This window comes from Haliaeetus albicilla, chromosome 12 (genome assembly GCF_947461875.1).
Source record: "Haliaeetus albicilla chromosome 12, bHalAlb1.1, whole genome shotgun sequence".
NCBI classification, from domain to species: Eukaryota; Metazoa; Chordata; class Aves; order Accipitriformes; family Accipitridae; genus Haliaeetus; species Haliaeetus albicilla.
The window spans coordinates 12,435,393-12,459,767 of record NC_091494.1 but is presented as its reverse complement, the minus strand read 5'-3'; the positions used below and the strand labels follow the sequence as shown (position 1 = coordinate 12,459,767).

At 39.6% G+C, this 24,375-nt stretch overlaps 1 protein-coding gene across 8 annotated transcripts in view; it reads left to right on the top strand.

Moving 5' to 3' along the window:
- Window positions 1-24,375, top strand: part of RNF111 (ring finger protein 111) — a 70,876-nt gene that overhangs the window by 23,245 nt on the left and 23,256 nt on the right. For all 8 annotated transcript variants that reach the window (XM_069798113.1, XM_069798111.1, XM_069798114.1 and 5 more), the window contains 2 exons: window positions 16,026-16,152; window positions 22,512-22,675. In XM_069798113.1, the coding sequence (XP_069654214.1) occupies window positions 16,026-16,152; window positions 22,512-22,675 (291 nt within the window). The remainder of the gene's footprint in view (window positions 1-16,025; window positions 16,153-22,511; window positions 22,676-24,375) is intronic.

Genomic DNA, 24,375 nt, shown 5'->3' with positions numbered 1-24,375 from the left:
TTAAAGTGAGAATATTCGATTAATTTTTTTTAGTATACTTGAACTGTTAAAACCTACTGCCCTTTTTTAACACAAATTCAATTAATACCACTTCTGTGCTTTGATTTCCCTTGAAGTGTAGAACAAGTATTTCCATAGTGAGGCTTTCCATAGGCATTTCAAAGGAATCTTTTTTGAGAGAGATCTCTTTAAAAATTGATGTAATGATCAGTGAATATTCAAGCTGTTCAGGTAACTTCTGATAATTCAGTGATTCAGTGTGATGTTATTTTGATGGTAGGAAGACTGGAACTTGCAATTTGTTTAATCTAGTTATGTGGAAAAGTAAGTTTATTGTCCAATGGCTTAATTTTTGTACTACTTGAAAACCACAATTAATTTATTAAATTATGTTTATTCTCATGTCATGAATGAAAAATTGATTAGTTCTGCACCAGTTAATTTTAGATTAAAATACTGACATCAGTTGTAACTGAAGTAAGGTGTGCTTTAAAGAACGTGTATTCTGGTGGCTGTACTTCAGGACTAACACTTGCAGTGAGCTGAGAAGTAATTCTGGCTTAGAGCGTGTGAATACTATGGGGATTTTTTTCCAGTGGAAATATGTATTGATGGGAAGGTTTTGAGCATTTTATTTACATTTCAGATAAAATGGGAAGTTGAACAGACTTCCTGCATAGAAGTGTCTATTTTTAGTAAGATAAAGGTGTGATTAACACTTTCTGTAGCTTTCTGCTATTATATAAGGCATTTCTAGTTATTGAGTTAATTGGGACAGAAATGGGGCCAGCTGGAAAAATAGCTATGCAACTGCTCTGTATAGTGAACAAGCATGATGGTGTTTCTAAATGAGGAAGGGGTTGTATTGCTAGTAATGCTACACTAGCCTGTTAATGTTGGGGATTAATTTTTTTGCTCTAGATTGGCATGTGAAGGTTACATACGCATCTGCTGAAATTACAGAATATACTGAAGGACAAAGAACTTTTGCTAAGAATATGAGGCCTGCAGCATATATGTAAAAGTAGTAGAGGATAGACTTAAGAAAGGAGGAGAATAATAATAATCAGAAAAGAAAATACAATTTTAAAAGTTATGGTAATAACTGAATTTTTAATAAGCAGGCATCAAAGTGATGCGATTAGTCTTGTAGCCTATTTAATAGCAATTTGTATTAAGGATATGTCACAAAATATTTCTTTGCTTTGAATGTTGATGTTGTCATGGCTTATAACCCCAGCTGGCAACAAAGCATCACACAGCTGGTTGTTCGCTCCCCCCTGCTGGGGTGGGGAACGGAATCAGAAGAGTAAAAGTGAGAAAACTCATGGGCTGAGGTAAAGACAGTTTAGTAAGTAAAGCAAAAGCCACACATGCAAGCAAAACAAAACAAGGAATTCATTCACTACTTCCCATCGGTAGGCAGGTGTTTGGCCATCTCCAGGAAAGCAGGGCTCCGTCGTGTGTAACAGTTACTTGGGAAGACAAATGCCATAACTCCAAATGTCCCCCCCTTCCTTCTTCTTCCCCCAGCTTTATATACTGAGCATGATGGCATATGGTATGGAATATCCCTTTGGTCAGCTGGGGCCACCTGTCCCAGTTGCATCCCCTCGCTGGTGGGCAGTGTGAGAAGCAGAAAAGGCCTTGACTGTGTGTAAGCCCTGCTCAGCAGTAACTAAAACATCTTGGCATTATCAACATTGTTTCCAGCACAAATCCAAAACATAGCCCCGTACTAGCTACTATGAAGAAAATTAACTCTAGCCCAGCCAAAACCAGCACAGATGTTTATCTAAAGATACAGTGTATTTAAAGAATCAGTAATTTAATCGCATACTGTCCTGGAAGATGTTTCTTTCTGAATATTGCACGAAATTAAACTAACAGGTCTTTTTAACCAAATAAGTGTTTAGTAGGTTAGTTATTGTAGTTAGTTTTATTAACTTGGCTATTTTTGGAAAATTATATGAATGGAGATGTGTGGGGGTTGGTTTTTTTCTTGTTTTTTATCAAAACCTTTTACAAAAGCTTTACCCCCCCCCCCCCCCCAAAAAAAAAAACCCAAACAACACTATATAGGGCTTTTCCTCCTTTTCCTTTTCTGTCAGAGCTTCAGCTACTCTTCTTGTGGAACTTCGAGCTTTGGGTGTGGAAGACTATTGAAAAAGTCTGAAATCCTGACACCTGGGAATAGATTATACTGTTTTACCAACTGTTTGCCATAAAAGCCTGTTGTCCTCATTAAATCTGGGATGACCAGGTGAAGGTCATTCAGGACAGGGAGGAGAGTTGAGGGCATAAGGACAATTTAAAAACAACTATGTGTAGTTTAATGATACAGTTACAATTGAAAGTGCAAGTGCTTTCAGGGGTATATATTCTAATCTGAATGTTGATTAGTTGGTTTTAATTTAAATACTGGGCTTACAGTTAAAATGACTGCAAGCAGCAACATTTTTGCTGTGAAATGCAAATTTGGATTCTGTGTTTTGTTTAGGTAGCTCAGAAACTTTTCTTTAACCCTTGGAGGAGCTGTATACACCCGTACAGAGATAATCCTCTTTTGACTTTCCTTGGCAAAAGTGGCAAAATTTCAACTTTTACTGTAGTTAGATTTCTATAATGTTGTAATGCAAATTTTCTGATACGCTTGTACAGGTATTTGATTTTCAGCTTGGATTTAAAGGGCTTTGGGTGCCATTTGGAGACAGCCAATCTGGGTAGGGAAATCTAGTAAAAGCTAAAATTGGAACAAGTTTTTAGCCTTACATTCTCTGATTTGGCAGTAAAGCTAAACCCTGGGGAATAGGAAAGTGTTGTTATAAAAAAAGCTGGGTAGAATTTTGCATTGTCATAAATTGTTCACCTAATAGCACTTCAAATTCCTTCAGGGTCTGAGATGTTACTTTGTATTTTTGAGCAGCTAGTGTTAGACAGGCATTGCCTCTTCCCTTGGAATGTAATGCTGATGAGAAGCTGTTCCAGTTTTTGTTCAGAGCTGCTTAGAATGATAAGACTGAGTTTATTCACTACTGTCCTCTTAATTCCTCTAACATATTTGTTGTTTGTCTCCCCAAAAAGTTTAATATAGACATCTGATGTTTTGAAAGCCATAGGCTGGTGAAAATGTTAAACGTATACCACTTTATGTTCAGATTATTTTAACAGGTTCAAGATAAACATGTATTAAGTGGAAATGAGCTGTCTGTTGTTAGAGTTAATTATTTTTCAGTTACTTAATCCTTTCTAAAACTACAGCATGTGCTCCTTTTCTCCCAGTAACAGATGCAGCTCATAATCCAGAGCTTTTATTTCAATAGCATTAGTGGACAAGGAAGTGAACACTTATCCTTTCTACCATGCCTCTTACTAGAGAGGGGTTGGGCAAGAACTGGGAAGTGGCAAGGAAAGAAGCACCTGGCTTTGTGAGCACTTGACATTAACCATTGTTGCTATATCTCTCTGCTGTGAATTGGAGCTTTAAATAGCTACAGTAATAAAAGTTAGCATGGAATTCACTTCTTCTCTTCCCTGTAGCTGCTGCAACCTTCTGTGCTGAAAAGATGCTACTTCTAGAATTGGCTTGCTGTAGCATTGCTGATAGGACTAAGATTTGTGTGCTTGGTTAAGAAGTGTCCTGGTTTTGGCGGTTAAGCCATGACAGTCGGTAGAGTTTTGGATTAGCCCATATTAGCATGGCTCACAGTTGGACAAGATCCCCTAAATTCTGGTTGTAGGCTGTCTTTTCCACCAGGGTGCAGACTCTTAAGCAATTTGTATGTTTTTGAAAATTTCTCCCATCATGCATAGCTATTGGAAAGTATATTCCAAATAAATCCAGGCACAGAAGAACTGTTGTCTTCTAACCAAGTGTCACCCAACACTAAGGGCATAGGCAGGTTCTTTTAGGGATCCTTGGCAGAACGATGATGGCACTAAATTATAGTTACAATTAAAGCTTTATTTTCTTAGCAGGATATTATGATTAGTATAGCACAGAATTTATGATTACAATGGCACAGGATTTTGACAAGCAGAATCAATATAGTACAGTCTATTAGTGTAATACAGAATTTATAATACAACTTGACTTATAATTTCTAATCACCTGGATCCTCTGCAGATCAGGTCAAATCTTAATATGTGGTTTGCTGTATCAATATAACAATCATAATCTAGACTCGAAAATCATATAAAGAATACAAGTCACTCAGTCCTCAGAGGAAGCAGAGAATGGTGGGGGCGTCCCTGGCCACTGGGGGATCACGCTTCTCACTGTCCAGCGAGCAATTCTGGTCCACGTTCCCACTTAGGACTTGTAATGGCTTGATTTTATAGACAGTGCTCTGTGTGCTGTTACTCTTCCCTGTTCTGTGACGGGGTCATCAACAACACCTGGTTGGCTGGGTGCCTGGGACCTTCAAGGCTGGCAAAGAAGGGAGTAATCGTCTTGGCGCCCAGGAGTCTTGAGGCTGATAGAGAAGGGAAGAAGAAATCTGTTTGGTTTGTCTGCTTGGTTCACAGGACCTTCAGAGCCTGAGAATGAGGCAAAAGGGAGCAAATATGTGACCTTCTTGGTAACAGAGAATGGCTGCTTGCCTCATAAAATGGTGTTAGTTATGCTAACTGTGTTAGCAGGGGTTAGGAGCAGGGAATACTGGTCACACCTAGTTCAAGAAGTTTGAAAGTTGAAGAGGGGAGTACTCATTAACACTAGTAGGATATTACTGGTTTAGCCATCTCAAGCTGAATTACTATCCAGGTAATTATCTTGAACTCAGCAGCACAAGGTGCTGTAGAGGGCCATAGTACCAGCAAGTTCAAAAAGGGATCAGACACTGTGGTGGGTTGACCCTGGCTGGATGCCAGGTGCCCACCAAAGCTGCTCTATCACTCCCCCTCCTCAGCTGGACAGGGGAGAGAAAATATAATGAAAGGCTCGTGGGTCAAGATAAGGACAGTTCAATAATGCAAAAGCAAAGGTCACAAAGGAAAACAAAAGATTTTATCCTCTACTTCCCATCAGCAGGCAATGTCTGGCCATTTCCTGGGAAGCAGGGCTTCAGTACTCATAGTGGTTGCTCTGGAAGACAAATGTAAATAACGAATGCCCCTGCTTCCATCTCTCTCTACTTTGCTTTTAAAGCTGAGCTGACATCACATGGTATGGAATATCCATTTGGTCAGTTTGGGTCAGGTGTCCTGGCTATGTTCCCTCTCAAGATCTTGCCCAGTCCCAGCCTGCCCGTGAGGGTGGGGGGGAAATGTTGGAGAGACAGCCTCGATGCTGTGCAAGCACTGCTCAGCAGTAGCCAAAACACTGGTGTGTTATCAGCACCTTTCTAGCTACCAATACAGAACACAGCACTATGAGGTCTGCTGTGGGGAGATTTAACTCCATCTCAGCCAGACCTAATACAATCCTCACCCCTTATTCCATACCATTTGTGTCATGCTCAGGTCCCACATAATTTAATAGACATATATCTTCTAACCATGCCATTGTATTTAATTCTCATTACTGAAATCCCTACTTACCAACACTTACAACTGAAACTACATACTTAAACCACCTTTATACCCAACATACAGGTTTATACATTCTTATTAACTACTATCCCCTGTCCTTTAACAGATACATATTCCATGGGCTTCTTCCACTCCTCCGGATGTTCACAACCAAGCTATGACTTGGGCCTCATCTGTCAAGATGAGTGGTCAGGACAGGAGAAGCAGTATGTTCAATTGTTGGGCACCAACACCAGTTTGGTTTGGGTCACCATTGCACTCATCTGGTTCCTTGCAAAATTCACTCTTCCGTGGTTCAGGTCATTCCTGCTACATTTCTTCCTACAACATACAACTTACATCACAGATTATTTTTCCCTCAAGGTTATATGTGCTTGAGGCATACACCGGGTCTCCCCATCCTTCCGCATTACCCACCAAGTACACCCAGATCCTTGAGCAAAGACAATCCCACAAATGGGTTTGCCTTTTCTCGTGGGAAGAGCAATCCACACTGCCTTCCCCAGCCACTTCCCCATCTGCACTATGTGGACCTTATCTCCTCCCATAATATGTAGGGGTTTTGTTTGGGCAGGACCAGAACAGTTAGCAGGATCCTCTGGTGTTAACCAGCCAAGTGGCTTCTGCTAAATTTGTATCCCATTGCTTCCATGCCTCATTGCTCAGCACTCTCAACATAGTCTTTAATAATCCATTATATCTCTCAATCTTTACAGATGCTTGTGGGTGATAGGGGGTGATACACCCACTCAGTGCCATGTTTCTTTGCCCAGGATTTTATGAGATTATTTTGGAAATCAGTCCCATTGTCTGATTCAGTTCTTTCTGGGGTACCATGCTGCCACAAAATTTGCCTTTCAAGGCCTGAGATGGTGTTTCAGGCAGTAGCATGGTTTACAGGATATGTTTCTAGCCAACCAGTAGTTGCTTCCACCATGGCGAGTATGTAGTGCTTGCCTTGGCGTGTTCGTGGCAGTGGCTAATATAGTCAACTTTCCAGGCCTCGCAGTATTGAAGACCCAGCCACCGCCCTCTATTCCAGGGAGACTGTACTCTTGTGGCTTGCTTGATTGCAGCATATATTTCACATTCATGAATGACCTGTGTGATGGCCTCCATGGTCAGGTCCACCCCTCTATCATAAGCCCATCTGTATGTTGCGTCTCTCCCTGGATGTCCCAGTGTTTCATGGGCCCATTGAGCTACAAATAGCTCACCCTTATGTTCCCAGTCCACGTCTACCTGAGCTACTTCAGTTTTGGCAACCTTGTCTACCTGTTCATTGTTTCGATGTTTTTCAGTGGCACAGCTTTTGGGCATGTCAGCATCTACATGATGTACCTTTAGAGTCATGTGTGCTACCCAGGCAGCAATGTCCTGCCACAATGCAGCAGCCCAGATGGGTTTACCCCTGTTCTACTAGTTGGTCTTCTTCCACTGCTGTAGCCACCCCCATAGGGCATTAACCACCATCCAGGAGTCAGTATAGAGATAGAGTACTTGCCACTTTTCTCATTCAGCAATGCTGAGGGCTAGTTAGATGGCTTTCACTTCTGCAAACTGACTTGACTCCCCTTCTCCTTCAGTGGCCTCAATGACTTGTTGTATGGGACTCCACACAGGAGCTTTCCGCTTCCGATGGTTTCCTACCACACGACAGGATCCATCAGTAAACAAAGCATGATGCCTTTCATCTTCTGATAGCTCATTATATGGTGGTGCCTCTTGGGCATGAGCCACCTCCTCAGGCAGTGCTCCAAACTCTCTGCCATCTGGCCAGTCCATGATCTCTTCCAGGATTCCTGGGCAGTTGGATTTCCCCAGTTGAGCTTATTGTGTGATCAACGTTATCCACTTACTCCATGTAGTGCTGGTTGCATGATGTGTAGAGGGGTTGTTTCCTTTGAACATCCAGTGTAGCATGGGCAATCACGGTCCCAAGAGGAGATATGCTTCTGTACCAACAACTTCTGAAGCGGCTCAAACTCCCTTGTATGCTGCTAGTATCTCTTTTTCAGTCGGGGTGTAGTGGGCTTCTGATCCTTAGCACCCTCAGCTCCAAAACCCTAATGGTTGACTTTGGGTTTCTCCTGATGTTTTCTGCCAGAGGCTCCAGGTGAGACCATGCTCCCCAGCTGCAGTGTAGAGTACCTTTTGCACATCTGGTCCTGTCCGGACAGGCCCAAGAGCTACCACATGAGCTATTTTCTGTTTAATATGCTCAAAGGCTTGTTGTTGCTCAAGGCCCCACTCAAAATAGTTCTTCTTTCGGATTACTCTATAGTCACAGCTTGTGAGCCCTCTCTATACCCTGGAATATGCATTCTCCAGAGCCCCACAAGGCCTAGGAAAGCTTGTGTTTCCTTCTTGTTAGCTGGTGGAGATATAGTTGCTATCTTGTTGACCACATGTGTAGGCACATGACGGCGTCCATCCTGCCATTTTATTTCCAAGAACTGAATCTCCTGTGCAGGTCCTTTGACCTTGCTTTTCTTTATGGCAAAACCAGCTTTCAGAAGAATCTGAATTACTCTTTTTCCCTTCTCAAACACTTCTTCTGCCTTGTTGCCCCACACGATGATGTCATCTATGTATTGTAGATGTTCAGGGGCATCACCCTGTCCCAGTGCAGTTTGGATTAGTCTGTGACAAATGGTAGGGCTGTGCTTCCACCCCTGGGGCAGTCAATTCCAGATGTATTGGACACCTCTCCATGTGAAAGCAAACTGTGGCCTGCACTCTGCTGCCAAAGGAATTGAGAAGAATGCGTTGGCAGTGTCTGTTGTAGCATACCACTTGGCTGCCTTTGGCGCCAGTTCATAATGGAGCTCTAACGTGGCTGCTACAGCAGCGCTCAGTGGTGGTGTCACTTCGTTCAGGCCATGATAGTCTACTGTTAACCTCCACCCTCCATCAGACTTTTGCACTGGCCATATAGGACTATTAAAAGATGAATGAGTCTTGCTGATGACTCCTTGGCTCTCCAGTTGATGAATCGGCTCATGGATGGGAACCAGGGAGTCTCGGTTTGTGTGATACTGCTGCTGGTGCGCTGTCCTGGTAGCAGTTGGCACCTGCTGTTCTTCAACTTGCAACAATCCTACAACAAAGGGATCTTCTGAGAGGCCAGGCAGGATGGATAGCTGCTTGATCTTCTCTGTGTTCCCAGTGGCTACACCAAAAGCCCATTGGTACCCCTTTGGGTCCTTGAAGTACCCTCTCCTGAGGTAGTCTATGCCAAAGATACAAGGGGCCTCTGGGCTGGTCACAATGGGGTGCTTTTCCCACTTGTCCCCTGTTAGGCTTACCTCAGCCTCCAATACAAACAAATCTTGGCATCCCCCTGTCACTCCAGAGATCCGCATGGGTTCTGTGCCCCTATACCCTAGTGGCACCAGTGTACACTGCGCACCAGTGTTTACCAAAGCCTTATACTTCTGTGGGTCTGATGTGCCAGGCCATCGAATCCACACAGTCCAGTATATCCGGTCATCTCTTTCCTCCTTCTGGCCAAAGGCAGGGACCCCCTAGTGCTGTTCCTTGTCAGAGTATTCACTGTGTGACCCTTGCCATGCCAGACCAGAAGTCCCCCCGCCAGAATCAAGGGAGGTGATTTCAGTTCTTCTATGCCTGGGAGATCACTGATTGCCTTCTTGGGTCTCTACAGCAACTATACAGACAGCCTTCTTGGGTGACCCCTTCTTAAGAGCTGTCTTCCCTCTCAGTTCATGTACACGGACTTCTAGCTTAAAGGTGGGTTCACCATCCCACTTACTCATGTCCTCCCCTTGGTCACACAGGAAGAACCAGTGTACCACACAGCATACACCTGGGGCTCCCTTTCCCTCTGAGTGGGGCAGGAGAGGACTGATTTCTTGGGGTGTCCCTAACAGCCAAGGCACTGTCCCTTAGTGATGAGGAGATACAAAGATTTTCTTCAAAGTTTTGGAGCCAAGATGGCACTCTCCACAGTTGTTGTATCCATATCTGGGCAATACATTGCTGCCCAGCTGTTAGAATGTGACTCTGGGGCACCTTGAATCACCTTCCTCCACAAGGCCCGTGTGCACAGGATGTCCTCTGGATCTTTGGAGACATCATCATCTGATCACTGTAGATGACTTCCAGCACTGCTAAGTCTCTCAGATACTGGATACCTTCATCTGCAGTAGTCAACTTTCCTGAGGAGTTCACAGGATCTTCCTTGAATGGCTGTCTTGCCCTCACACTTAAGAGGAGCCATCTCCAGAGACTGCAAATTTGTGCCTCTTTTCCAATTCCTCTCAATTCCCTGGTTTCTAGCAAGGGATCCCGGCTGTTGGGCTTCCTTACCTCCCAGTTGCTGACTGTCAGCCCCATTATCCCAGCATTGGAGCGGCCAGGCAGCAATCTGCTCACCTAGGAATCTGCCCAAATCCTTCCGTACACCCTGCCACCCAGGGACTGGCAGCTTTGGGGCATGTTTCAGTATTGCCTCACCCAAAAGTTGTCTTCTCTTACACGAGGATGAGACGAGATTCCACAAAACCCATAATATGCCACCAGTATTAATTAGTAGTATTAAACAGCTCATATAGGGGTGAACAGGGACCTTGGGAGCCTGCATGATAAAACCATTCATATTAATGCCAGGTAGGGAGAGGGAGATGTATTCCCTCATCTGCTCCAGAAGATAGTTCCCCCAGCACAGCAAGGCCATCAATGCAAAGCACATAGCCACTGTATGTATTAGCATGTTCTGAAGTTCCTTCAACTTCCCCGCAAAATAGCTTCCTCAGCACAGTAAGGCCATCAATGTTAGGACAAAGCACATAGCCATTATTTGTATTAACATGTTCCCAAGCTCAGCAAAATAAAGAGATAAGCAATGCAGCTGACAAACTCTGTGACCCGCACAGGAGCTTGTCACTTAATAACTACTATAACTATAGCATGCTTTATGCAAACCAGCCATTGTCTTGCCCCACACTGGGTGCCAAAAAGGACTGTGCTGGGTTGACCTGGCTGGACTCACTCCCCCTCCTCAGCTGGACAGGGGAGAGAAAATATAATGAAAGGCTCGTGGGTCAAGATAAGGACAGTTCAATAACGCAAAAGCAAAGGTCACAAAGGAAAACAAAAGATTTTATCCTCTACTTCCCATCAGCAGGCAATGTCTGGCCATTTCCTGGGAAGCAGGGCTTCAGTACTCATAGTGGTTGCTCTGGAAGACAAATGTAAATAACGAATGCCCCTGCTTCCATCTCTCTTTACTTTGCTTTTAAAGCTGAGCTGACATCACATGGTATGGAATATCCATTTGGTCAGTTTGGGTCAGGTGTCCTGGCTATGTTCCCTCTCAAGATCTTGCCCAGTCCCAGCCTGCCCGTGAGGGTGGGGGGGAAATGTTGGAGAGACAGCCTCGATGCTGTGCAAGCACTGCTCAGCAGTAGCCAAAACACTGGTGTGTTATCAGCACCTTTCTAGCTACCAATACAGAACACAGCACTATGAGGTCTGCTGTGGGGAGATTTAACTCCATCTCAGCCAGACCCAATACAGACACACTTGCTGACAGCTGTCCATGAGCAATGAATAGACAAGAAAGTGCTGTCTGACATCTGTAACATTGTTGTGGGTGCTGGGTGGTGTGAGAGGCTTCAGTTAAAGACTGTAGCCTGGATTTTCTACTCTGACTGCAGAGTTTTGCCTGCTGCAGCTGGCGGAGAGAACGTGGGCCTCAGCAGGCCCTTGGTCTGATCCAGTGAAAGCTTGGAACTCAAAATAAGTCATCTCTGTCACTGGAACTTGCCTGCTTATTTTAAATCTCTTCTGTTTTCACTTATGGCTTGGTCAGACTGTCTCATTTGAAATTGTGTATTGTAAAACTCCTTCGCTATCTTACATGTAAAATTTAAACTACTTAAACACCATATTAATTGCAAAATAGATGTAAAATAACCTCCTGGAAGGACAACAAGCAGCCAGACATAAATTTGGATATTATACCAGTGTTATTTATGTCCTTGGAGGGGTACCTGTATAGATGGTGATTGATTAATCTCTGTTATGCCATGTTCTTTCAGAGTTAACTAATAGTATAATCATATTTATTATACACAGAGTATAATTGTATATATTTTACACGTTTTACTGAGAAAAGCTTAGTCTCTTGCTTGTAACTTCTGGATTATTAAAGTATTTGATTCTAAAACCTGCTTCCCTGAACTGCATGTGGTCTGTCAACAATACCTAGCAGTTATAGTTCTGAAATAATCTTACAACTTTTTGGGGAAAAGATACCCTCATTTACTGATCTAAATATTGGACTATATACACTATTATTTAATATATTATATTAATATATTAATAAGTTAAATTCTGCTTAATAAAGTACTTTAATCTGACAGATTTACTGTCTTTGTGATATAGGGCCTGGAGGGAAGTATTTTGTTTGCTAAGGGATGATTATCATTGTGACCATGTTCAAATTTGGACTCAAGCCAGTGTAGTTTATCCCTTCCCCTAGGTTGGCTGAGAACTAGGTTTCTATCGTAAAACAGGCTTTCAGAAGAGGGGAAAAGCTTCTGTAAAGAAGTTACTGATTGTTACTGATTATTAGGCATGTACAAAACCTAATTACTGACTGCTGTTGATAGGTCTGAATTGTTGGGATATGCAAAACTTGTAAACTAAAATTTGGTGTTTTGCATGCTCTACAAAATATTATTCGGGGATGTGAGTAGAAAAAAACCCCAAAGTTCAGTGGAAACTAATAAAATTCGTGCTGTAATTTTCAGTAGAAGTTTTGTTTTTAACCAGCTCATTTAAAATGTAGAATGAGTTTTTCAGTGGTGGCCCAAAGGTTAATTTAGTCACAAACAACTACAGTATAATTTGCTTGCTGCATTTTGTATTCAGGAGATGACACAGAGAAATAGTGTATACCCGCAGGAGGATAATTTTCTGTTTGTTTCATAGCCATAGGTATTATGCTGAAAGTAGTACAAAATACCTGTCATAGATCTGCATAACTATTTTGCTGCCAACAGTCCAATGACTCTTCTCCTTGAAGGGAGATTACCTTCAAGGAGTATAGGATTAGTATAGTAACACACTCATTATACAGATTTAGCTGTTCTCTTACAGGGTCAGTCATTTAGATGATACATTAATGAGTAAGGTATTCATATTTATACTTTTAAGTAAGATCAAATTTGCTTGAAGTTCATTCCAGAGAGAAGGTGACTGGTCAGTGACTGGTACGTGTATAAAAGCAAATAAATGAAGTATACCTTGTCATGTGGACTATATAAAGCATCCTGTGAAGTAGACCGCAGGGCGAAAAGTAATACTGACAAAGATGTGCAAGTATTTTGTCATCTGGTGTATTTCTGGATTTGGATTTTTGTTTGTTTTGTTGTGGGTTTTTTCCTTGGCTGTCGGTATGTTTTGTAAATTGTGCGTTACATTAGAACTGGGATTTACTGAAATATCAAATTGTGTTGATTTTATGCCCTTCCTAAGAAATTTACTTTACAGGTGTGTGTATATATAGCAAGTGTATTCCCATGTACATCTAAAGATGTAGACACCTTAAAGATACATTCAGCTGTTTACTGCTAACGTGTAGCCTTGGATTCACCAGATGGCTCCTGAGTTACATATGTGGTAAATATTTAAGGCATGCGAGTGCCTCAAAATTCTCTTGAGCAAATATTTTTAGAAACAATACAGCAAAACCTCTGAAAATCCATGTTTTATTTCTGCATGTCAGTCATCTCACTAAAGAAAGTTTCCTTCTGCTTTACAGGGTTTTGCACTCCTAAGGTTCAAGTCAGCCATCTTGAACTACTCTGACTGATGTACCAGTAAAGTTCACCTTCAGACACTAACTTAACTTGCAAAGTTGCATTATGTAGAACTGCAAAACATCATGGCTTTGCTAGGATTAGGCTTGGAGTAGTTCAAACGAGCAGACTTGAATTTTAAGTGCATTTGGCAGTGAATTCTCCCCCCTCCCCCCCCAGCTTTGGTACTACAGAACATACAAAAAGACATCTTAAATTTCACTTGTTCTTTAGTATCAGCAATTTTAATTGTTAATTGCCTTGTAAATGAAATGGTCTAATGCTAGGATAAATCCCTTATATACGGGCTTCCTGAAGTTTCCAGGGGCTCTCCTTGATAGCTGTGTTGCTGCTCATGTATTGCAGGCACCCTCTATTCCTGTTGGCCTGTCAAAGAGGCTGTCCTCTGAGACCTCATTTTGAGAGATTATTTCAGAGACTTTTCTTTGTTTTAACACCATCCTTTTCTCTGCTTTGTAGAAGCTTGTCTAAATCAGAACAAACTGGTGTGGTTTTGTTTGTGATGTTTCAACTGTGTTCTCTTCCTTGTAGTAATGTATAAGGAGAGGCAAAGAAGAAATAGTAAATCCTGTTGACAATGAAAGATTAGATTTTCATACCACTTAGTACTACTGGCTCTGCGGCTAGTGTCTGACTATGGAAGAGCTACCTGATGAGGATTATGAACATTACTTCAGTGTTGCTTATGTTAATGAAGTTTTGCTATTCAACTGACTTTTTATTGTTCAGATAAATGTAATGACACCAGTTTGTATTGGCTGATTGTCTAATATCTACTGTTCTCCAAACTACTGCAATGTTCTTAAAATAAGCAAAGTTCACATACATGTACTTGCCCCCTTTGTGTGTTTCTAATAGAACTTACTTGAAAGTGCTTTTTATTTAAAAGGTGGTACAAAGTTGCGTATGATCATAACTTATATTCATAGGTTTTTCCCAGCAATGTATTCTTACTAAATGCCTTACAAATATTTACATAGTTTAGAGGAGTTGCTTTTCTGCTTAATTTTGAAGAAAGTGTGTATTATTGGCTCCTTGTATAGGAAAGCCCTTCATGGCATGAAAACCTAATCAGTTTGTGCTTTTGACTTGGGAGGGTGCTATTAGAAAGCATGAGCAGTAAGAAATAGCATACAGTTGAACTATGTCTATGCTATATCCTACTTACAGCAACTTTGACTATTTTCCTAAAGATTTTCTTTATTATTTTGGAAGTCATAAAACCTGTTCATCCAGTAACAACCCTGATGGTTTCTACAGTCTGACTTGTGTAGTCTGTAAAATCACATCTTGACTAAAGATTTGCTTAAAAAAAGGATTAAGTAAAATGAACTCTCAAACCATGACAAAGGTGAGTACCTGAACTGTGTAGATATTCAGTTCAGAATTCCCTTTGGTTTTCATGAGATAAGCTTATGTCAGAATTTCGGTAGAGGTGCACACTAGAATTACATGACATATGATTTTGTCCTCAAGGAGGTGCTCTTTATTTTCACAAGTAATGAGATCATACTTAAGTCTCAATCTTCCTGCTTTTGCACCTGTCATAAATTTCAATAAATATTGAGCCTGAGGACATGTGGACTCCCAGGAGTGCTCTCAAACTTACTGTAATTCAGAGAACCACGTGTTTAGAAGCACAGAGATGGGGAAAAATAGTTTTGTTTTTCTAACTGATTTTTCAATGACTGCTTGGCTAGCTGGTTTTGTCTGAGAAGCAGCTAAGATAGTTTTGTGTGAGGAAGCTGTTGCTTGTTTGTCCATGATTTGCAAGACGTCAAAAGCATGACATTCACATTCTTCTGAATGTGATGATGACTTTTGCTGCCTTTCTTTCACTTTGAGTAATTGGCCTCTCTGTATTTTCAATTTTAGCATGTGACTTTGTTTTTTAGGCACTGTAATGTTTTCAGCTTTTCCCCAAATTTTCTTGCAAGTTCTGAGAATTAATTTTGTCACGTATTCCTTCTGATCGTGAGAACTGGTGAACACCAATATTTGGAAGCATCACTCTTTCCACCTTCAGGCACCAGTCTCTCTGGGATAAGGATGATCAGAAACAAGCAAAGGCCATTGGAAAATAAGTAATGCAACTTGTTTTTTCAAAATACAAAAATGTTGGTACTTGGGGGGGAATAATCGACCCTGCCTTGTCATTGGGTAGAGCAGCTGAGAACAGTCAGTCCATACAAGATGTAAGTATTGACTTGGAAGAGACCAAATTCTTCAAGCACTTTTCTTGAAGAAATTTGCAAATCTCAGAATGGTAGTTTGTGATTTCTAACCTCCACTGCTTTGCTAGTTTGAAAGTGTGTTTTTATATTAAATGACTGAATTTCATTGGTATTACAGCTAATAAAATTCACCGTAATTGCTTCCAGTAGAATGTAAGCTTGCATATCTTACACACACACCCCCCAATCTTCTGTCCCCTTTCCTTTTTTTACTTCAATATTTACAGCAGAATTGCTACCTGTAATAATTAGGTCATGTATTTGACAGTTGCACCTAAAGTTTTGACATACACCATGAAATTCTCTACCTATATGTATTTTAAGTCTAGGAAAATAATAGTCTCTTATAATGACAATTCCTGAGATAGATGGAAGTATACAAACTTTCTTCTTCCTTTTTCCTCATCAGGAAGTATTGATGAAGATGTTGTGGTGATTGAAGCATCCTCCACTCCCCAGGTCACTGCTAATGAAGAAATAAATGTTACCTCAACAGATAGTGAAGTGGAGATTGTCACAGTTGGTGAAAGCTACAGGTGAGACTGGCATCTAGTTGTTAATACAACTTGGCTTGACTCCAAGTTTGTCAGAAGGCTCTGTATCATTAAAAGCCTGTAAGGTAATGTCACAGAAATTCTAACCGGGATGCATAGTATGCATTTTTTGATTAAACAGAAAAAAAACCCCAAAACCCAAACAACAAAAAAACAAAACCCCAAAGAAACAAACAAACAAAAAACCCCAAACCACAGCTTTGCCAAAGCTTGACAATTCAACTAATCTGGAATTGTTGAGGTGGTTGTAGTTGGTGTGACTGATGAGCAGAATTTTGGGGAAACAAAACTGTACAGTGAGATTGTAGAGAGAGAAAGTTTAGACTGAGTTGACTATCTAGGGATTAACTGAGCATTTCTCAGGAAAGCATCCTACGTTTTTGAAGCTGCTGGTGTGTATGCTTTCATGTTCTTCTATGCCTCTCTGGAAGTTTTGTTCCATATTTGTCACATTTTGCAGAAGCTATTAAAGTGGAGTTCCTTGAAGAAGAAAACTTGAAATTGTCATGTGCATGGGACTGTTGGAGATGGCTGCCTATTACGTATGTTTTCATATTGGTGAACATGAAGACAAAATTGTAGAATACAAAGAATGACTATCCACTTTTTATAAAATAATGACAAAGGAACAATAGGCAGTAAATTATGAAAACATTCCATCTGTTTGTCGTCAGATAGCGCTTTCACTAATGCAGTTTTAAATTTAAAATAAGACAAGTTTTCCTGCAAAAATCACTTCTATTGTAATAAATATCACATTGAACAAACCAACTTTATGTTTAAGACAAATGTGTGCATAATGTAGATTTTGTGAGCACTAGGAACTAACTAAATTTTTTGTTAAACTTTGACACACAAAGGACATCATACTCACAAAAGTATGCAGCCTGAATCTATAGCAAAGAGGAAGTGGGGAGAGATGGTCGAAATCAACATTTTAAAAATTCTTCAACAATATGTTTCTTTATATTTCCTTCTGTTTAAAAGAAAACAGAAGCTGCAGAATCAACAGATGCTCTGTCTTGAGGTGATTAGAAACACGTTTCTAGAAGTAGTTGATTTATCCACATGAATGTATTTGTTGAGAAGAGTCATTAAAAAACTTCTGAAGCAACGTGTATGCTTGGACAGACTTGAGCTAGATCAAGTTAATGCTTTAGCCACTTATAACTTGCATATAAAGCTTTAAAGAGTAAAAAATTAGGCTAGATGAAAGTGATTGTGCTTATAGAACATTAATTCAAACCTCATTAAAGACAGATAAGATGCTTTTAAAAAATAAACAGCTGTCTTCCTAGCATCAATAAGAAATGTTTTGTGTAGTAGCCATAAAAGACTTGAAAAAATTACTTCTTTCTTCCCTCACCTTCTGCAATGCTACAGCCAAAACGGTGGCAGCAACCCCTCCTGAGATTTTTATTGATGTCATTAGTGTCTTTACTGGTGCCTTAAGTGAGGAGGAGATTGAACCAAGGGCAGTTTCTGGTGCATTTAATTTTTTGGCCTGTTTGGTTTGTTAGACCTTCTGATACGCAGATTTCTCAAAGGCGTTTGATTATTTATCTTTATTAATATCATAACAGAATGGTCAAATTAAGTTTTACTTTTGGGGCGAAGATTAAAGAAATAATTGGGTTTTACTTTGTATTGGAAAAAGCCATGATTCAATGTTTAAAAAAAAAAACAAAAAAACAAAAAAACAAACCAGCAGTAAGACAACAATTCCAGGAAGTTTGCTATGAGGAGGAAGAGTCTTAAATTCAAATCTTGAGCCTGAAATATCAGAAACTTCTAAACTAGTCTTTTATACTTTGAACATAGAATATTTCCTCTGGAGGTTTTCCTGTGTTTTCAAGCATATTAGTTTTGCCAACCACAATGTAAGGCAGCTCTGGGACATCTAAATGATAGTTCAGTATAAAATTATAAATATAAATGCTGTAAGCAAACTGAACATTATGAAGGTTATTTACTGAACTCAGAATACTGTTCAGAGTGAAATAAATGGTTACTTACAGGCAAAAGTGTATATTTGGATGAAAGTAAAAAAAAAAAGTCAAATCAGAAATGCAAAAATGAAGATACCTCTTTTGACGCTTCATAGTACTGCTTGCTTTTTTCTGTGAAATCTGAGGCTAACATTTTTAATGCTTGTTATATACACTGAATACTCTAGAACTAACAACTTGTATTTTTTTCAAAACTCAATTGTTAGTTGAGTAGCAGTGTATATCCCCACAGTAATATATGGACTTACAGAGTGCACATTGATAGTAGTGAAAAAGATTGTAGATTTGAAAAAGTTTACTTAAATTCTGGAGGCTGTCACTTCGATGCTTGTCTTTATACAAAGCATTCTGCAGGGAAGTTGCAACTTTACACCTGACAATTTCAAAAAAATTAAAATTCTGACATGCTAATCTTGACCTTAGTAAAGAAAAGATTAATCTAATAGTAGGCTCTAAATTTAAGCTGTGGTAAGAATGTATGGTTGAGATATTTAAGCCTGTTAAAGCTGGTTTCTGTACCTTCCTAAATGGAAGATAAAAAGCATTATTTTTTAAAAAATAGTTTTAAACAAGTGGCCATATAGGAATATTTTTATTTATTTACAATTTACAGGTGAAACTTACTTTGAAAGGAATCGATGCACTTGAATGCAGGGGTTTTTTTTAGTGAATGAAGTTGCTAATACCTGAAGGCCAGCTGATGGTTCAGTGTACATACAAGTTTATTGGCCATTTTAGTGCTAAAGATCAGTAAGGAGGAAAGAAAATTCATGAAGTGTTTAATCTGTCTCTTCCTGAATCCTCCTTTCAGTCATACCAAATTTTTTTGTGGGAGAGAAGACGACTATTGGAAGAAAGGAGGAAGCCAACATTCTCCAGACAACACACCTGGATCCCTTAGAAACTCAAAATTTGTGTTTAGAGTTGGAAAAGCTAGAGACAAAAAAAAATAGTTTTGTGTTGCAAATGTTGAGGCAAAGAATCTGTTGTGATGTAGAACCAGGAGCATGTTAGAGGATATGAGATCATCTTGCACTATTATTGATGTGTTGTGGGCAGGATAGGTAAAAAACATAGAAATGGAACGTTCCAAGAACATTTCTCTCAAAGAAAAAGGTAGTAAAGCTGAATGGGGAGCAGATAATGAAAAAGCTTTAGAGAGCTACTACATGAGAGAAAGGGTTTCTTTCTGCGGTGCCTTCAACCAGACTTTCTGGGTAACTCTACAGGTCCTGCCTTGCTTGTCATGACAGCAAATAGTAGAATTTGTGCTCGTTTTTAAGGTTTGCTGTCTCTTGTCTTAAGTGTAATATTGTGTGGGCTTTAAGAATTCCTCCCCCTCTGTCCCCCACTCCCTTCCAGCATTTATTTCTTGTCATCCTCCTCCACTCTGTTAGTGAAATCCTACTCTGATGATTGTTATTTTCCTAACAGTAAGAAGATCAGATTAAACTGGCCGTGGACTCTGGAAAAAGCAGTAATGGGACACCATTGCTCAGCAATGAATACATAGTGCTTGATCCTAAACCACACATAGTATACTTTATCAGTAGCATCAATGTAAAATTGTCCAGTGGATAGCTACTCATTTTGGCCTCCTAGAAGTAAGAAGGAGAGTGCTCACAAAAAAAAATTCCTTACTTTCATTCACTCTTAAAGAAACTATTCTGAAACTAAACCCCGTTAAAATCATTTGTCTTGAGAAAAACACTTTTAGTGGGAACTGTTAAGCTGCAGTTTCTTTGAGTTTATCCCACAACTAAGAATAGCAGACCCAAAAATCTTACTCACAATTTAAACCAAGAAATTACCCAAAAACTTTGTGACTGCATCCCTTTGTTGGTTCTTTTGTTACCAGAGCAGCTTAATTACTTGTCTGATTTGTATTTGCCTTGTGAAATCAAGATGCTAATGCTCTTCTGCTTCTTTTCTGAGTGGTCGCTGGTGAAGTGCAGTTGGTAGCATGTTGAAGCCTCACTTGGTCATGTGCATATAGAAATTTATCACTTTTTCTTACATTGCAGAGTCTCATGTTTGAGAAAATAACATACAGAAATCCATGTGTTAGTTTCTTCCTCCATGTCCTTCATTTTGCCCAGTGCGCCATATTCCATCAAGAAATTGTTACGTGCTGATGGTTATTCCCTCCTCCTCCCTTCTCCATCAAGATAGGGCCACTTTCAAAAGCACAGAGAAAGTTAAATCTTTGATGTAAAATAAACTGCATCTCAAGCAGCAGTGTAGCAGCTGAAATCATAGCTAGGAGGATGAGATAGACAGTATCTACCAAAATGCCATGAAGCCTTCACTAACAATCCTTTTCTGATTGTGAAAAAGCTATTAAGATCTGGTTGAGAGTCATCTTAGCATTAAATGGACTAAACAATTTGGTCATACACACTTCAGAGGTGGACTAACCTAGCCATTTTGAAATTACATGGACTCAGCCACAGACTGAATATACACAGCACTGTATAGCTAACATACTCATTAGTCGTTCAGAATAATGTCCTATTTAATCATAACAAGGAAATAAAGACCCAGACCTCTAACTTTAAGACTGTTTCAATTCAGTAGTCCATCCTTTCCACCTCCATCTTTGCTTGAAATCATACCTGATTCAAAAACTCCTAAACGTTATCAGCTCACTGTACAGTTGTATGCTAGGCCTTATTTCTCTTCGTCTCAAGTTTGATGCTTTGTCATGTTGTCTGCTTGTTCTTTTCTGCAAGAAATCCAAAGAAATTTCTTATTGTTGAATTTACAGCTTGCATTGAAAAACAAAAAATATGGATGTAGTAGGTACTGCACTGGTTTTGATATGGAGCTGGACTTCTGTGAGAGAAGTGAACACTGGCAATCCTGTGTACCCTTCCACAGCTAATTTCTCCTCTCTTTTACTACCAAACCCGAGGTGGTCCCATGAACTTTAGCTCTTAGTTAACTGAAGGGAAGGGGAAGATGAAGTAGAAGGTGGGAACTTAATCTCTTCTTGTATTTCCAAAGTGCACCTTGGAACAGCAGAGTGTAATAGTAAAGTTTGTAAAGGGGCTTGGGAGGTAAATTTCATTCTGGATTGTTAGTAGGACACACACAAAGCACACACAAATCAATGTGGACATTATGTAAATCCAAACTTTAAAGAAAATGTGCCTATTTGAACCAACGCAATCTTTAAATTACAGTGACTACTGAAGTGGACTTGAAGTGTAAGCCAGTTGAGAATACTGTAGCAAGCATACTTTTTGCACTACAGGAGAATACATTGATCTTTGTTAGTGAATTAGACAGATAAGGGTGAAGGGAGTACAGGCAGAACAGAAATGTAGACTGAGCTCCATGGTGATTTGTGCAGTGGGGTTTGTTTGTTTTCAGTGAAGTCACTGCCTTTTCTTACATTTTCCTCTTCTGAATTTCTGAAGTCTGAGTACATTGTTTTTCCAAATTGGAAATAAGTGCCACTTGATTTATGTAAATACTGGGGAGTCAAAGGTTTTTGAGAGTGAACTGGTAAATACAGTACTGTAAAAATATTCTTCCCTTAATTAAAGACAGTATCCTCTTCGACTCCAAAGCATCATTGATTTGAGTGTTTGGGTTTGTATGGCTGAATTGAATGCAATGGGTGCTAAGTGTTATACTATAGAGATAAAACCATCCCTTTCCTTAGGTATGGTTACAGACCTAACAATTTCCTCTCCTCAAGCCACATTTCATTTAAGTTTAATTAAGTGTTGCACAAAGCTGTGTTCATTCTTAGGGGAGGGGGAGGGAGATAATACTCAAGAGAGAGAAGTCCAGAGATTTTGCACTTTTTAGGACATTTTGGAAATTTAAATTAAAGCATAGAAATTATCCTCTGAAAATATTCTGTCACAAGTTAACATGCAAAGGACTTAATATTTACAAATTTTTATTGTCTTTACAGTTCTGTCATCATTCATAGATCCGCTGTTTCAGACTGCATATGAATAGTATAGGATTTGGAGACCCTTCATCTGCTATTAACAAAGTTAAAACATAACATCAGATACAATTGCTGCCTGACTGCGGTTGTAGGGTTTCACAGTGAATTTTTTTGTATGTATTTAATAGGAACATGGTTTAAAGACCTTTAAATTCTACCTGTTGGGTATTTGCTATTATGTTATCTGGTAAATGCTGCAGTAATGTTTCTAAGTACACATCTAGTGAATGCAGAGTAGTGGGGTATTTTAACATAACAAATGCTTTTCTAAAAATTAAAAAAAATACTTCAAATAGATTCTCAAACAGTGAGGAGAAAACTTTAATAATGGCAAAATTTATACTTAAGGTGTTACTTTTTTTAAGGTCTCGTTCAACACTTGGACACACAAGATCACACTGGGGACAAAGCTCTAGTTCTCATGCTGCACGACCTCAAGAACCACGGAATCGCAGTAGGATTTCCACAGTCATACAGCCACTGAGACAGAATGCAGCGGAAGTAGTGGACCTTACAGTGGATGAAGATGGTAAGTTGCTCTGGGCTGAGAAATCTTGTCCTTTTTCAGAAGCAGGATCATCAGTGTAAGGGGAGTGGAGTTAATTGCATCAGTTATAACATACCATTCTAAGAAAGAGTCTCAATTCTAAATAAATTAATTTCCAAGCCTGTCAGAAAATCCTCTTGCGGCCTTCCTTTTAAAATTAAAAGTTTAGCCATTCCCAGTGGGGCTACTAGTTCTAATTTTTCTTCCAAAACTGACTTGGGTGTGTGTCTGAGGGATGACTCACCAGCCAGAAATTACAGAACAGGTTGGAACTACTTCTTTAAAAATATGCACTTACTTCAGTACAACACTATAAAAGGAAAATCTATTGCTGCTTATGCTTTGGAATAGTTGCTGTTCTTTCAGGCCTTGGAGTGAAAATAACGTAAAAAAAGAAAAAAAACCAACAACCCCAAACTAGTAAAGTATAAGTATGTTAGGTTTCTGGAGCTGTAACCTTTCATTGTTTCCTAACATTAAAACCTACTGGCACTTAACAAGTCTATTCCTGCTGAAAATCATAAGAGCAACTTCCAGGTATTGTCAAAAGTTGAGAGAAGGAAAAACTAAAGTTCATGTACATTTTTGCAGGTGGTGTTGGTTTTTTTTTTTCCATGGTGGTGGTTTTGGGGTTTTCTTGGGTGCATGTTATTTTTAGTGTTTAACAGAAGTTTTGTCCTGTTGTGGTTCTGTCCCTGAGGGCATCGCAAGCTAGTATCTTGCAATATCTTATTCTTAAAGTTGTCTGATTTTGGGGGTGGTTTGGAGAGTTGGAAGGGTTTGGAATTGGTTTTGATTGTTCAATGGTTTCAAAGGAAGAGGATAGGTTGATTTAGAGATTATTTTCTTAATGGATTTACTGTGAAATATCCCAACAGCTCTATTATTGAGGGGGAATAGGCATCTATTGCTTTAAATTATCTTCAAACTCAAATTATAGAATTTAGCCTTAAATTCAGGAATGAAATAATTTTAAAAAATATTATTGCTGAATGAACTTTTACTTCTGTAATGTGTATATTTAAGACTAGCTGTTTCTCCCCCCACCCCAAGGAAATACCTTTCTAAGATGAGTCTTCCAGGATTTCAGGGATATTATTTTTGGGTTGAGGCATCAAATTTCACACATGAACTAGTCTAAAATGATGAAAATTCTGAATTAACACTGTTACAAGGCAGCTATGCACTTTATCATAACTTCACTGATGTCTTCAAAGATACTGGTCTTAAAACTTTGCTAGCTACTTCCATGAGCATAAGGATCATATCTCCATCTATCTTCCTGGATTGATGTCTGTGAAGTGTGTTGAAATTAAGTTTCTCTTAGCTAGTAGTTTGAGATTGACCAAGCCCACTGGCTTTTACTGGTTTGGGTGGGGAGAAACAGAACTGTCTGTATTGCTGATGGTGAGTCAAAACAGTAACAGGCTAGCAGGGTGATTGAGGCTGATAGAATTGAGAATTGTCTGACTGCAGGATTGCTTTCAGAATCTATTAGCATCCAGTCTTGAGCACTGTGTGATCACATATCAATGTTAGGCTATACGTGTCCTATATACTTGCTGGGTTTTTTCTGAGTTTAAGCATTAATACATTTCTCCCAAAATATTTTCCTTTAAATAAAAATAGTATATCGGAATGCCACATCAAAATCCAAAGCAATTTAAATGTAGGTATCAGGT